The sequence below is a fragment of the Carassius auratus genome, chromosome 23, assembly GCF_003368295.1.
Source record: "Carassius auratus strain Wakin chromosome 23, ASM336829v1, whole genome shotgun sequence".
NCBI lineage: Eukaryota > Metazoa > Chordata > Actinopteri > Cypriniformes > Cyprinidae > Carassius > Carassius auratus.
Genome location: NC_039265.1, coordinates 1,606,641 through 1,619,865, shown reverse-complemented (window position 1 = coordinate 1,619,865; position 13,225 = coordinate 1,606,641). Strand labels below are relative to the sequence as shown.

General features: G+C 38.1%; 1 protein-coding gene across 1 annotated transcript in view; it reads left to right on the top strand.

The window, feature by feature from the left end:
* LOC113040852 (PR domain zinc finger protein 5) overlaps nt 1-8,270 on the top strand; it is a 30,938-nt gene extending 22,668 nt beyond the window's left edge. Inside the window, 7 exon segments of the mRNA XM_074559791.1 lie at nt 1,748-1,775; nt 1,778-1,829; nt 1,917-2,068; nt 3,022-3,123; nt 4,918-5,078; nt 7,887-7,981; nt 8,225-8,270. Coding sequence (XP_074415892.1) covers nt 1,748-1,775; nt 1,778-1,829; nt 1,917-2,068; nt 3,022-3,123; nt 4,918-5,078; nt 7,887-7,981; nt 8,225-8,270 — 636 coding nt within the window.
* The last annotated feature ends 4,955 nt before the right edge of the window (nt 8,271-13,225 follow it).

Genomic DNA, 13,225 nt, shown 5'->3' with positions numbered 1-13,225 from the left:
TTATTAAAAAAAAAGAAAATTATGCGATATATTTATTCATCATAATAACCCAAACTTTAATGCTTCAAAAAGTTACATAAGGCACAAACAGTTGATCTTCCTTTTACCATATTTGAAGTGCTCAGTACACACAGTACATGATTAACGTTTACTGTAAATGTCATCAATGTTTATATGAATATGGATTACTTTTATAATGTCTTTATTAACTTCTTCTTCAAAGTTTTGGTGCATTTTGTGAGACAGCTTAGACACTGGCACATCTTACCCCACTCTGCCCTGTATAAGTCTATACAGGTTCTCACACAGATTGTTGAAACATAATATTTACTTGACATCTTAACTTTTAACAAAGCACAATTTTAAGGAGCCATCATTGCAAAAAGAGCAAAAAAATAGCACTGGAAAATCCTTCAGAATTATAGTTATGGCGCTTTTTTTTTTTTTTTTGACTGACCGATTATTCACAGTTGTATAAAACTTCAGTGGCCGTTTAATTGGACAATTACTTTGTGTAAAACCATTACATAGTTACAAAAATGCAATCCAAGCAGGACTGTCAACACTATTTTATAAAGTGCTACTAATTGCACTAGAACTACAGTAGCTCATACAATTTCATATATCACCGCTTTTACAGTAACAACCTGTAGTGGGAATGTTTGTGAGAACATGACTGTTTTTATATTCAAAGCATATTCAGCATATTCATATATATTCAGTGTAGGTAGCTTTAGTAGGTTGATGTGCAGCCAACTAAACTTCAAAAGAGTTAGTAGCTACAAGTTGAAAGTAATAATTGAAAGTACTTAAACTAAATTATTATAAGCTTGTAGCTTGAAAAGATAGTGTTTCAAAGAACCTCAAAACTGGTTTTACATCACGTACTGTGACACATGTGGCGCCTTGTTTTCATCACACTGGATGAAGCAGCAGAGAAAATTTGACAGTTTTATTATTGACCGTTTATAATTTTCAATGGAAACTGACTGGCTGGAGTTCACAGTCATTTGTACCTCCTGATTCCCAGGGAGAAATCGCACTGAAATCTTCAGACGGACTGAAATGTGAACATTTTTCAGCTGAAGAGCAGAGATTGTGTTTAGCAGTGGAGTTATTTAAAACCGCTCAGCAGTTTAATTACATTTCCATCTGTCCTTGTGTGTGTGTCGTCCTCTGTGAGTTGGGTTAAGGATATTTTCAAGGTCACACACCAAGAACAGGCAACTAAATCCCACCCAAGAGCTCAACAATCACCCTCAACGGCCCATTAAAAGACCTCAGGTGTGTTCTGGTCATCACGTTCATACACAGAGCGCTCGATTCTGGTCCGGTCTGGTCTGGTCTGTCAGTGTGTGTACTTTGTGGTTACTAAACACAATTGTTGACAGTTTGAAAGTTATTGGTCTGAGCCCTCAAAGGCCCCTCATGTCATTTCAAACAAAGGATTTGTGAGAAAGGGATTTTTTTTCTTTTCTTCACACAATGGAACTGAACGATAACCAACATTGTTTGGTTCAAAATATGTTATTTTGTGTTTCGCAAAAGATTTTGCATAAATATTTGAAGAAACATGAGGTTAAGTAAATGATGACAATAATTTATTATTTACATTTTTTTTTTTAGATCTTTCACTTTCACTGTATTGTTTTCTTTTTCTTTTCTTTCTTTGTACTTATAAAATCTTCTTTATGTGTGTGTGTGTGTGTGTGTGTGTGTGTGTGTCTGTGTGTGTGCGTGTTTTCAGGTTCATGAGATATTTGACTGTCCTGACAGTGAAAAAAGTTAATCTCCATGATTCAGTTGAAGCGACACATGATCACACACTCTGTTAAACAACATACTCGACATTCAAGTAATGTAATTACACTAGCAAAAGCTAGTTTACTAAGATGTTGTAATTGTAATGTGTGTGTAGAAAAGCGTCCGTACACCTGTGAGATCTGCAGCCGGAGTTTCAAGCGTCTGGATCAGGCCACTGCTCTCAAGATAATCCACAGTAAAGATAAACCGTGCAAGTGTAAGCTGTGCTGGAAGGAGTTCACCCATCGCAACTTCTACAAGAACCTCGAAAGGTAACGGTCAGTGTGTGTGTGTGTGTGTGTGTGGGGGTGTGCTTGTTCTTGATGTCTTAAGAGGCCTTAGTTTTTTTCCAGTTCAAAGTCAGGCAGAGCGACAGAATTAAACAGGAAGGCATATGGTTGGACGGACAGATCGATCCGACAGATTTTTGGCCAAATAAACTGCTGGCATCTTATCTTAATGGAGATCTGGAGCCCAATCAGCCACTGTGGAGCCTAATCAAAACCTTCAGCCTAAACCTGACCTGTGACCTGTGACCTTTGCACCCTGCAGATAACATTAACCCCAAAACCCCACACAGCTCTGAACACAGAGAGTAAAGCAACGTAAAGCGAAGAAGACAAAGCAACATTCAAAACTAGAGGGATAATAAGACAACATTTGCTTTCCTAATAAATAACTCTAATCAGCAATAAATATAATAACATTCTCTGCTTTTTTCTTTTCTTTTTTTTTTTTTTCTTTTTACTGATTTGACCAAGGGAACATAATATTCTCTTCATTTTTACATTTTGAACTAAAAATGTGTTGTACTTTGAATGCACAACTTTGCTGATGCTATTGTGTGCAGAGTCCGGAGTTATCAAAGTTTTTGATTCCAATGCCCCAATGTCAGATATGATGATAATTATAATGGGACCCCTTCCAAAATATAAGGACAACATTACATTTACATGTATAAAACTGCTTATAATACCATTTATAACTGTATCTAATTAAATCTATAATTACTTCTGTGGTTTCTATGATGTTGTGGGTGGTTAATGGGTGGCTCATGCAACCCAATTCAATATTGTCCAGCAGTTACAATAATAAGTCTGAAAAAGTAACTCCAACCTTTCCTGAACGAGGCACCAAAATATGTCACATTATGGAAGTTTAATGCATCATGAATGCTGTTTCATGTTGTTGTTGATTCATTAATGAAATCTGTTTTCTATCTGCAGACTCATTGAGAGGAAAGGCCTTTCCAGCGTGAGGAGTGTAAGGCCCTCTTCTGCACCCCGTTCTCCTTACAGCGCCACCTCCTCATTCAAACCAGTAAGCTTCTGTGTCCATCGGCCCCCAGCACCCCCCGAACCATGGGCTCTGTGTCTGCGGGTGCGGGGGCTGCTGGAGCCGACTGGTCCGGGCAGGATGGACCTCAGCGCTGCTCTGCCCAGTCTAGACTGATCACACTGAGATTATTGAGCTGGAGGAATTTCCTGCTGTCCTCCCCAGAGACTCACACACACACACACACATCTAGAAATACTGGGCTAACACTCTTTTATGTATCTGGAGGGCAGGGGTTACGCAGTAGGTTTGAGTGGTGTGTGCTGTATTTACAGTATGTGCGAGTGTGTATGTGTGTGCGATCACTTACGGCCCACTGTGACATAATCTGATCCATCTGTGTCAATATTTGGTTTTCAAATAAAGCTGTTTTTGTGACCATCTATTAAACACACATTATCGTTTTTAAAAGGCCCGATTGGCTCAGTAGGGTATTTCACAAACACCTCCCCCCGTGCATGTGTGTGTTTGTGGTTTAGATCATCTTCAGTGCCTTTTGGCATAGTATCATTCACACCAAATCAAAGACCAATATTTATATAGCAGAAGCTATTGACAAATTGACTAGTCTTTCATTATTACTGGCATTGTGCTTGATCACTTGACCGATGAACCCACCTCCAAAATAAAATTAAAAAATGCATAGGGTTTACAGATTTTTAGTATATATGTTAAAAATGTTATAGATTAAATGTGCAACTATAATTTGGTTTGGGGTTAGTAAGAGTGTTTTTTTTTTAAATAAATAATACTTTTATTTAGAAAGATACATAATATTTCTATTTCATGCTGTTCTTTTAAATGTTCTATTCATCAAAGTATCTTGAAAAAAGTGCACTTTTTTGTTTCACATAGAAGTCAAATCGATTATGAATGCCACTTCATGTGATTATTAACTAATTATAGCAAAGATCTAAAATCAAATCTTAGATGTGGAGTTTCAGTACTGGAATTACAAACACACCAACAAATCTTTGTGGATTATGGACTACAATCCGTTTCTGAGCTGACAGGACCTGCTTACACGAAGAAGCTACAGAACATTCTTGTGAGAAGGTATCACACAATCTTATGAGCTCTGAGATGTGTCCAAATAACCAACAAAACCACCTCAAGAATACACAGATTCACTGGCACGGACAAGAAGTGATGACAAGGCTGGCATACCACTGTTTATGGCCATTAATTCATCAAAAAAGACATTGTTCATAGTCCAGGCTTTTATAACCCAGCATTCAGTCCGTTCTGCTGGTGATTAGATGCGGTGACGTGTTGGACTCCATTCAACTATTTATAGACCAGAACTCGAGTTTTGGCCCAGCCTCTGCGTGTTTGCATTGTTTGAGCAGAAGAGGTTTTCACAGCACATACTGTTTGTATGATTTGAAGGAAGCTTTGGAAGAGCAACAAGACTGCCTTCTTCTGAAAAGAACGGTTTGAGATAAACATGTCACCTCTTTTCCTACCTGATTTTGATTTATTTATTTTTTTAACTTTAAATCTCTCCATCTTTCAAAACAACAGGGAACAGAGGGTTGACATCCTTTTCTTCTAAAGCAAAAAGTGGCACATAAAAGAATAATGGGACAATTTTGACCCTGAGGACAGTAAAGTGGGTTTGGACACAAAGAGAGTCCCTGTTAAGCTGTGCTTTTAAAAGGGCTGTGAACATTTTTCTAAAGTTTGGTGTCTCAGGGAGTCCGGGTGTGTGATGTTAGAATGGGATGCTTGACTCGCTGTGTCTGCAATCATGTGCCTTTTCTGCTCTTCTCCGTCCAGCTGAGAGAACTTTTAAGTGTGACCAGTGTGACGCAGCCTTCAAGCGCAAGGACACACTCAGCATGCACATCCAGGTTATACACGATGGCCACAAGAAGTACAAGTGTGACCTGTGTGATAAGGCCGTCGTCACGCCATCTGTGCTCAAGAGCCACAAGACGGTGAGTTCAGAATCTAAAATACAAGATGTCATCAGACCCAAAACACTTCATGTTTTTGTCATTAGTTGACCCACACAAAATCTGAAGATGCAGATCTCTGCAGAAAGCTTTGACAATTTAAAAACTCCATTTATTCAAAGTTCTACATATGCCCTGACTCATTGTGTTTGTTTATAAAAAAAATATTTTGGCTGATTCAACAATGCTGTCTGTCAGCTACCAATAAGAGTATCAATGTGCGGTCTCATTTACCGTTTTTGGACACATTTTCACAGTAATAATAGGCATCCTTTTGTGAGGCTCCACAGTTTTTGCAATGGATTAGAGATGAGCTGTGTGTGATCTGTGATTCATACATCAATACATTATTGACAATATACAATGAGTCTTATTGCCTGCAAAATTGAAACAAAATTCCCAAATATCTTCAGCTCTGTGTAATTTTAAAACATTTAAATCAATTCTACAGAATTCTAGATATTCCCTGCACATCCCATGCTGATCTGGTCACGAGTGTGTGTGCTCATATTTTAGACTTGATCAGTCACTGTATGGGTAATACAGAAATTAAATGTCAGGGGGAGAAAAATCTGATTTGTCCATTTTTCTATATTTATTTTTTATTATTATTTTTTATCATTTTTTATTATTATTTAAAATATATATTTAACATTTAATTTAATTAATATTTTATTTAATTTTTAATTTTATTTAATTTTGACAAATTCGGATTGGTTAATCATGACAAAACCATCTATTTATAACATACAGTAGCTATGCTAGTTTTATATCTTTTATTCACACTTCGCCTGATTCTTCTCATTCTTCTCACATTAACTCAAAAATGGATGTTCATTTATTTGTTTATTTTAGCTATGTAATAAGCAGCATAATGTGCAATCAGTCAGTCGGTGTCACAAAAAGCAGAGCAAACAGGACTCCTCCACGGACATTTTCTGAGATTTACTCAATGTTTGTTTTATGAAACAATTCCAGTTTCAATATAAAAAGCAGTTAAGCTCTTTTCTAAAATAAGCACTTTTATATCTCAGTTGAAAAGCTTTTATTTCTTTTTCAGCTGAAGTTTGCTCACATATAATCCAGTGCGTTAAAGTTTCAAATCTGTTTCCTCACACACGGTGAAACTGAATTCCATGATCATCTTATATCCTGCACATCATTTACCCAGCAGTCCCTCCAATCATAACAGAGCATGGCTCGATCATGAGATACTGCCCCATCCACACAGAGGACGATTGTACTTGCATACCTTCAACTTCATATGCAGTTTCATCTCAGATTTAACTTCAGTTAGAGCACCTAATATGAACAGCAGCACAGTGATACCAAATCCGATACAGTTTTAAAGCTGTGTATGTCATTACAGTTGAGATAGCATGGGCTGAATTTGACTTGTGTTATCTAATTTCAGACAGGACTGAAATGTGACCTGCTGTTGGCACAAGAGTGAAAAAGCTTCATCATATTCAATTACTTTCTGACAGCGTTAGGAGAATAGAGCCCCAGCTGCATGTCAGATACACTATTACTGATATTGTGATCATGAAATCAAAATCGACCCCTATTGTGTAGTAAATGTCCCTTATTGTGCACAGTTCATCTAAAAGACAATGTCAGTTTTCATAACCATTCAAGCTAATCTGAGAACTTTCGTGCATCTGTAAGGTCTTTCGTGCTAGCTTAACTAAAACCACATGGGTGGGGAAAATGTTTAAACAAGAACAGCATAGCTAAACCACAGGTTATTACACAACATCGCAGGAGCATTTTAAAGAGTAATGGTGTTTTAATCTATCTTATGAGTGAGTGATGTACTGTAGACAAAGAGGGAGAGGAGAGGAAGTGATGGAGGTGAGGAAGTGGAGATGGGAGGGGAAGGATAAGAGGAGGGAAAAGGGAGGAAAAGAGGAAAAAGATAAAGAGATGGAGAAAATAGCAGGAGGTGGAGGAGCTGGTGCAGCTATTCCCTCCAGCGCTGGGAGATAAGCACTGTTTACAGCAGCTTCATGGGAATATGATTCACGTCATCTCATTGCTATGAATTGAGATCTGCATGAGAATATACATTCTCAGAGGTTTACATAAGTTATGGAAGGAACAGCGTACGCACATGTGAAAAGATCTCACCATTTTAAATGCCATGCCAGTTTAGAATAACGTTTATTGTCATTTTAAACTAGTTTGACTTGATTTCATGAAATCACATGCTCACAGTTTTTCACACGATCTACACACATTTATTGTGGCCATTGATGTTAAGACCCTAAAATGAAAAACACAATAAATGTGACTCATGTACACATTTATTTCAGTCCTCTGTAGCCAAATGGCAGCTTTGCATGAGGAAAACAATTGTATGGAATTTATTGTGACCGATCAAATCAATGATTTGAACTCAAGAACCAGATCAGTGAACCAGTTATTTTCAGTCAACCAGTTAATTCAGTTTATAAAACAGACTTCACAACAGTTCACATCGATTCAGTCCAAATTACACCATTTCTCTGTACTTTACTTATATCAGTTAAGCTCAGTTCAAATAAGTTAAGATCACTTCAGGGTCAGATCTGTTAACATCAGCTTAGTCAAGCTTAGATCACTTTATGTCAGATCAGTTAAGTTTAGTTAAACTCTATATAACAGAAAGTCAGGAGTAAAAACAGCACAAGTAATGATATCTAGGGTATTCATACTGTTTGTTTGTTCTTATCAGTGATAAATCATGCACAAATTAGAGGATCGTTCTCAAATGTAAAAACCCTGTTGCACTGTGTTTCTCTCTTTTAGACCCATACAGGAGAGAAGGAGATGATCTGTCTGTACCGAGGCCAGAAGTTTGCCATTGAGTTGGCCATTGAGAGTGCGTATCCACAGCCACATGGGTCAGTACCTCCTCTTCCAAACGTTCACTGTTTGCTCTTTTAATCTGAGCTTGCCTCACATCATAGGTTGGCTAAAACTCAGGGAACTAAACAATGCTTTAGATGCTTATTTTCATGGCATGACAACAGATGAGTTCAAGAAAAAATGCTTTTAGGAAATACATAGTGTGCCACCCACCACAGTAGATGCATTGCATTTGGCATGTCTCTCTGTGTCTGTCTTTCTGTTTTTGAACATCTCAGCGTGGACATGGTGACAGAGAGCATGTTCATTAAAGAGCCTTTATAGTGGAGAACTCAACATTCCAGTGTGCTGCCATAACAACAGACTACCACACACACACACACAGGCATATATAAGGATCGTTTTCTAACCCCTACCCCACGCATCCATACACACAGTTCAACAAGGCCAACATATGCCCAGTGGAGTAAAAACACTGTATATTTGTGCTGGAAAGCAGTAGACATGGTGACAGTGAGTGATGCGCCTGAAAGAAAGAAACACTCTTTGTAGGCATCCAGCACTGTGACCCCTGACCTCTGCCACCTGTAAATCTGACTGCCTGTTCTTTTAACTGCACTAGTATTATTTCCTTTTTTTCAGAGACACATGCTGAAAAACATCTGTGTTGTTATCTTTGCCTACCTGGGGCCTGTACCATGATGGTAGCTGAACAAATTCAGTTACAGGATTAGTTTTGAGTTGATAAAACCAAACCTCTCCAATCCGGCTTTGTTGGTACCATGATGCTGTTCATCATCTTTCTTTGTCAATTCAGGCTGTGATCCTGAGTTTGTAGAGCGCGTGCACATGAATGTGTGACATCACTAGCGAACAGCCAATCACGAGCCTTGCAATACAAAGCAAGTTTGATTTACTTCTCGCGAGAGACCCAGCGAGATTCAAAACTAAAGGTTAAAGGTTTTGCTAAAGGTTAAGAGATTGAAGAATATGACTAATTTAAATGTCATATGAAAAATGAAGGAGGACTAATAAAATAAATGATCTTGCTCCATCAGTGTAGTCACAAGTGGAACTTGTTAACTTAGTTTATACATTTGAAAATATATAGTGATAGAGACTCGAACATGCAAGTTCAGATTTTTTATTTTTTAAAATAGTAAAATTTTTTGATACAGCTTATTTATATTACATGATCTGTATACATTAATATTTATTTAAAATAATTTATAATAACTGTTAAACTAAAATAGCTTGTGTGTAAGAGATAAATAATAATATGAATCACAATAATTATATAAATCATAAAATGACTCAATTATTATTATTAAAGCCAGACTTCTATTTTATTTTTTTTTAAGCATAAGTGACCTTTAATTTGGAGCAAGATAAACTGGAGTGACTTTGTGTCAGACATGTGTCACTTCTCTCACATCTGATTGGTTCACCTTCAGTCTGAGGTCTTGAATCCAGAACATAACCTGCTCCAGAGCAGGTTAGCCATGCAGCGTAAGATACCATGGCAACAAACACCGATTAAAGCAGAGCTACTTTCATAGTACCTAAAACCCAGGGTTTGCAGAAACTAAGCTGAAACATAGCTGGCTAGCCACCAAATCCAGCTTCATGGTACAGGCCCCCGGTCTTGATAAGACGATTGTCAACAATAAGCTTAAATTATTCAATATACAGCTGTGAAGAGAAGGATTTTTGATAAATAACATAGGAAGGATTAATCGTTTTTATTTATATAAACATTTATATTTATATTTTATTATATATATATATATATATATATATATATATATAATAAAGTCCATATTTCTTCCACTTTGTAAATACTTGTGATCTTTTTGAAAATCTTTTATATTCGGATGAATGTCACAATACAGAATTTTAATATATAGACTTTTGTCAATATATAGTGATTTTGTCCAAATGTTACTTTAACTTTTTTCAACAGTTAAGGCACTTTTGCTCCTGGTGTATTACAAATGCTAAAATAACAACTCTTTATTAACTCTCTCATACTTGCATATAAAACTTAACTGAGTTGCTTAGTTTTTAGTTTTCATCATGATTATGTCATGGTCATTCAATATTTCACCCAGCACATTAATAATTAGCAATATACATCAAAAACATAACTTCAGTTTGGTAAGCAGAGGTGGAGAGTGATGAAGTCATACATACAGCGAGTCATAATATACATCTTTTTATTTTTATTTTTGTAACAGCAATTTCACTGTCCACTCAGTCTAAATGTGTATGGACAACTACACGTGGATGTGTGCACACACTGCTAGAGCTGTGTAAAATCACTACCATGCTGCTTTTATGGGGGTGGGTAGGGGTGATAAATGACATTTATTATTATTATTATTTACAACTCACTAGATTCATTTCTAAATTTTTAACATTCTAAATACTAAAAAAGCATTTAACATTCTAAAAGCTACTAGCTACTAGTAGCTACATTCTAAAAGATACTACAAACTAGTCAGTGTGTATTCAGTAGGTGTAATGTATTGCAAGTATTACATTCAACAATAATAAAACAGTGTGTTGACGTAAAAAGGGAAATTTACTTTTGGTATAGAAGTACTTGCTTTTTAAAGTACTTGAGTAAAAACCTGTCTTTACAACTTATGATATGTTATTCATGTTCGGGAGGAGGACATCAGATACTTAGCCTAATTAGCACAGGTGGAGCACACTTAAGATAATCAACACTAGGGTATAAATACAGCTGACTTACCTCTATCTATTGACGGTTTATCAGCATTCAGTTTGCACCTTTTGCCATTATACATCAGACTCCGCTTCAACCATTTAGACGACAAGGTCTATGCTGGGGATTTTTTGGTTCTCTGGCCAATTGCCGGCCCCAGGATCGCTCCTTCTCTGCCAAACACCGCTGCCAAGCTCCAGTCTTCGTCACGGCCACTGCTCTCTGCTCGTCCAGCCACACGCTTTCCACGACACCTAGGCTTAACCTCTCCTCAACCGGCATCACTTCCAATTTTTCCCTGGCATCTTCTTATCTTTCTGCTGTGCCAACAACTCCTCAAATTGGAAATTAAACGTATTTAAGACAGAGACAAATGCTGATTAATTCCGACGCTCCATCCTTCATGGTCAGCCCTTTCGATGCCCCGCATTCTCAGTTTTGCATTAGCCATTGGAGTGGCTACTTGGAAAATTCTGGGGTAAGAAACTCCTAATCAATCTGTCAGCTCTGCATAACTCACCATTTTCAAACATAATCACCTTGATGAATCACCTCGAAAGAGGGAAGAGGAGAAACATTTTTTTTTTTATATTTCATGGTTCTCTGTCGATAGTGAAGACGATATAAGGCTCATTCTCCTATGAATGTATTTTATTATTATTATTAGGTGGCCTATTATAATTTGGCTATCAAGCTGCTCAGCTATTTCACTTCAGCACTGCATTTCACACACATAAACGCGCGTGCGTGCAAAGAACGATTTGAGCATGTAGTCGCCGGTGAAGAAGTCTCCATCCACAAACAGACGTACATCGTCTGCAGATATAAGATATTTCATTGCACTTTAACAAGTAATCTGAACAGCCTTTATATGTGCACTATTTTAAACAAGCCCTCACTAACTGAGTGTAATGCCACAGTTATGTTAGAATGCATCTCTTTCTCGTTTCTGTGACGGTGCGTCGGCTCGTCATGGGGCGCATGGTCCAAAGCACTGTATGACTGATGCATCAGTTCAATTCAACTTTACTCCAAATATATGAACTCATCCATTTAGAATACTTTACATTTAACACATTCATTTATGTCCAATGTTACGGTTAAATTGTTGGACTTTAAATGAAATCTACTACTGATTTTCATCGTTGACTGATTTTGCAGAACATTTAGACTGATAACTTCCGTGAGCAGATGCGACAGATTAGTCACAGGACATGCGGTTTGACCGTTGCATTTGCTTTTACTTCTCCAAATCCAAACATACTAGTCCATCCCAGAGTGCCTCCGTCGTAGAAAATCTCAGATTAAATTCCCCCACGGATCATTATTTTTAGACAACTCCAAAAAAAAAAAAAACATCACTTAATTCTGGTTCCAAAAACACACAAAAATCTGTCCTGCAATTATCGGTTATCCCAGCAGAAAATTTCTTTAGCCACTCTTTTTTTAGCATCGGCGCACCAACAACTACACTGTCTGGCCAAATACTGGCCATTCAACTTTACCTTTCCATCTTACGTTTGGAGAAGCTTACCCATTTGATGTCGTGATGGCGAGAGTACTCCAGGTTGGGTTTTTTTACTTGCTGCCCACAAACAGGTCTTATCCATATGATGCCGTGAGTATAGATCTCCCGTCAGATGTTGCAAGAGTACTCTTTGTCGGCAGCCCAAAGCCTGTTTATCTGCTCAACTGAGAGGACCTACACATCCGTCATCCTGATTCTTGATCTCCTGTCAAAGGCTACATGGGCTCTCTCGGTCAGTAATCGGCCCTGTTTGCCCACTGATTAGCAGGGGCTCATCAGCCAGTAGGGCCTGTACGCCAACACCGTGACCTATTCTATTTGAGGCAACTCGGGCCCTCCTGGTCAGGCTATTCAATCACGCTGCTCCTCCCTCATCGGCCGTTAGGGCTCATCCATTCCAACGATGTGAGGTGCTCCGGTTGAGCAATGGCTCGAGCCCTCCTGACAGGGCGCCCCCAAATCTCATAGTCCGATACCAACAGCCATTATTATATTATACCTCTCCAAAGGCGTAAGTCACTCCCACCGGAATACGTCGGCTCTTCCTACCTGCCAACCAGCTGACTTTCCAAATATCAGCCCCCACCAGATCTCAATGCTATTGGGGGGGGGGGGTCTTCAGTCTGACGGCTGTCCTTTTGCTATTTCTTTTTGGGGGGTACTCTAGGTTCGACCATTCCCAAGCTCTGAGCCCTTCCCCAGAAAGCATTCAAAATATGCATTATAATACTTCAGCTAAATATATGTAAGTGTGAACTCATGAAAGTGTTTTATTAACAAGGTCGGGAGGAGCATGTCAGATACTTAGCCTAATTAGCACAGGTGGAGCACACTTAACATAATCAACACTAGGGTATAAATACAGTTGACTTGCTGATAAATCGTTAAATGGATTGAAGCATCCATCCTCCACCCCATCTCCTACACTTAGAGTTCATTTTACACCTTCATATGGTGGGTTTGCTATTGCTTTTTGGGGGGTACTCTAGGTTCGGCCATTCCCGAGCTCTGAGCCCTTCC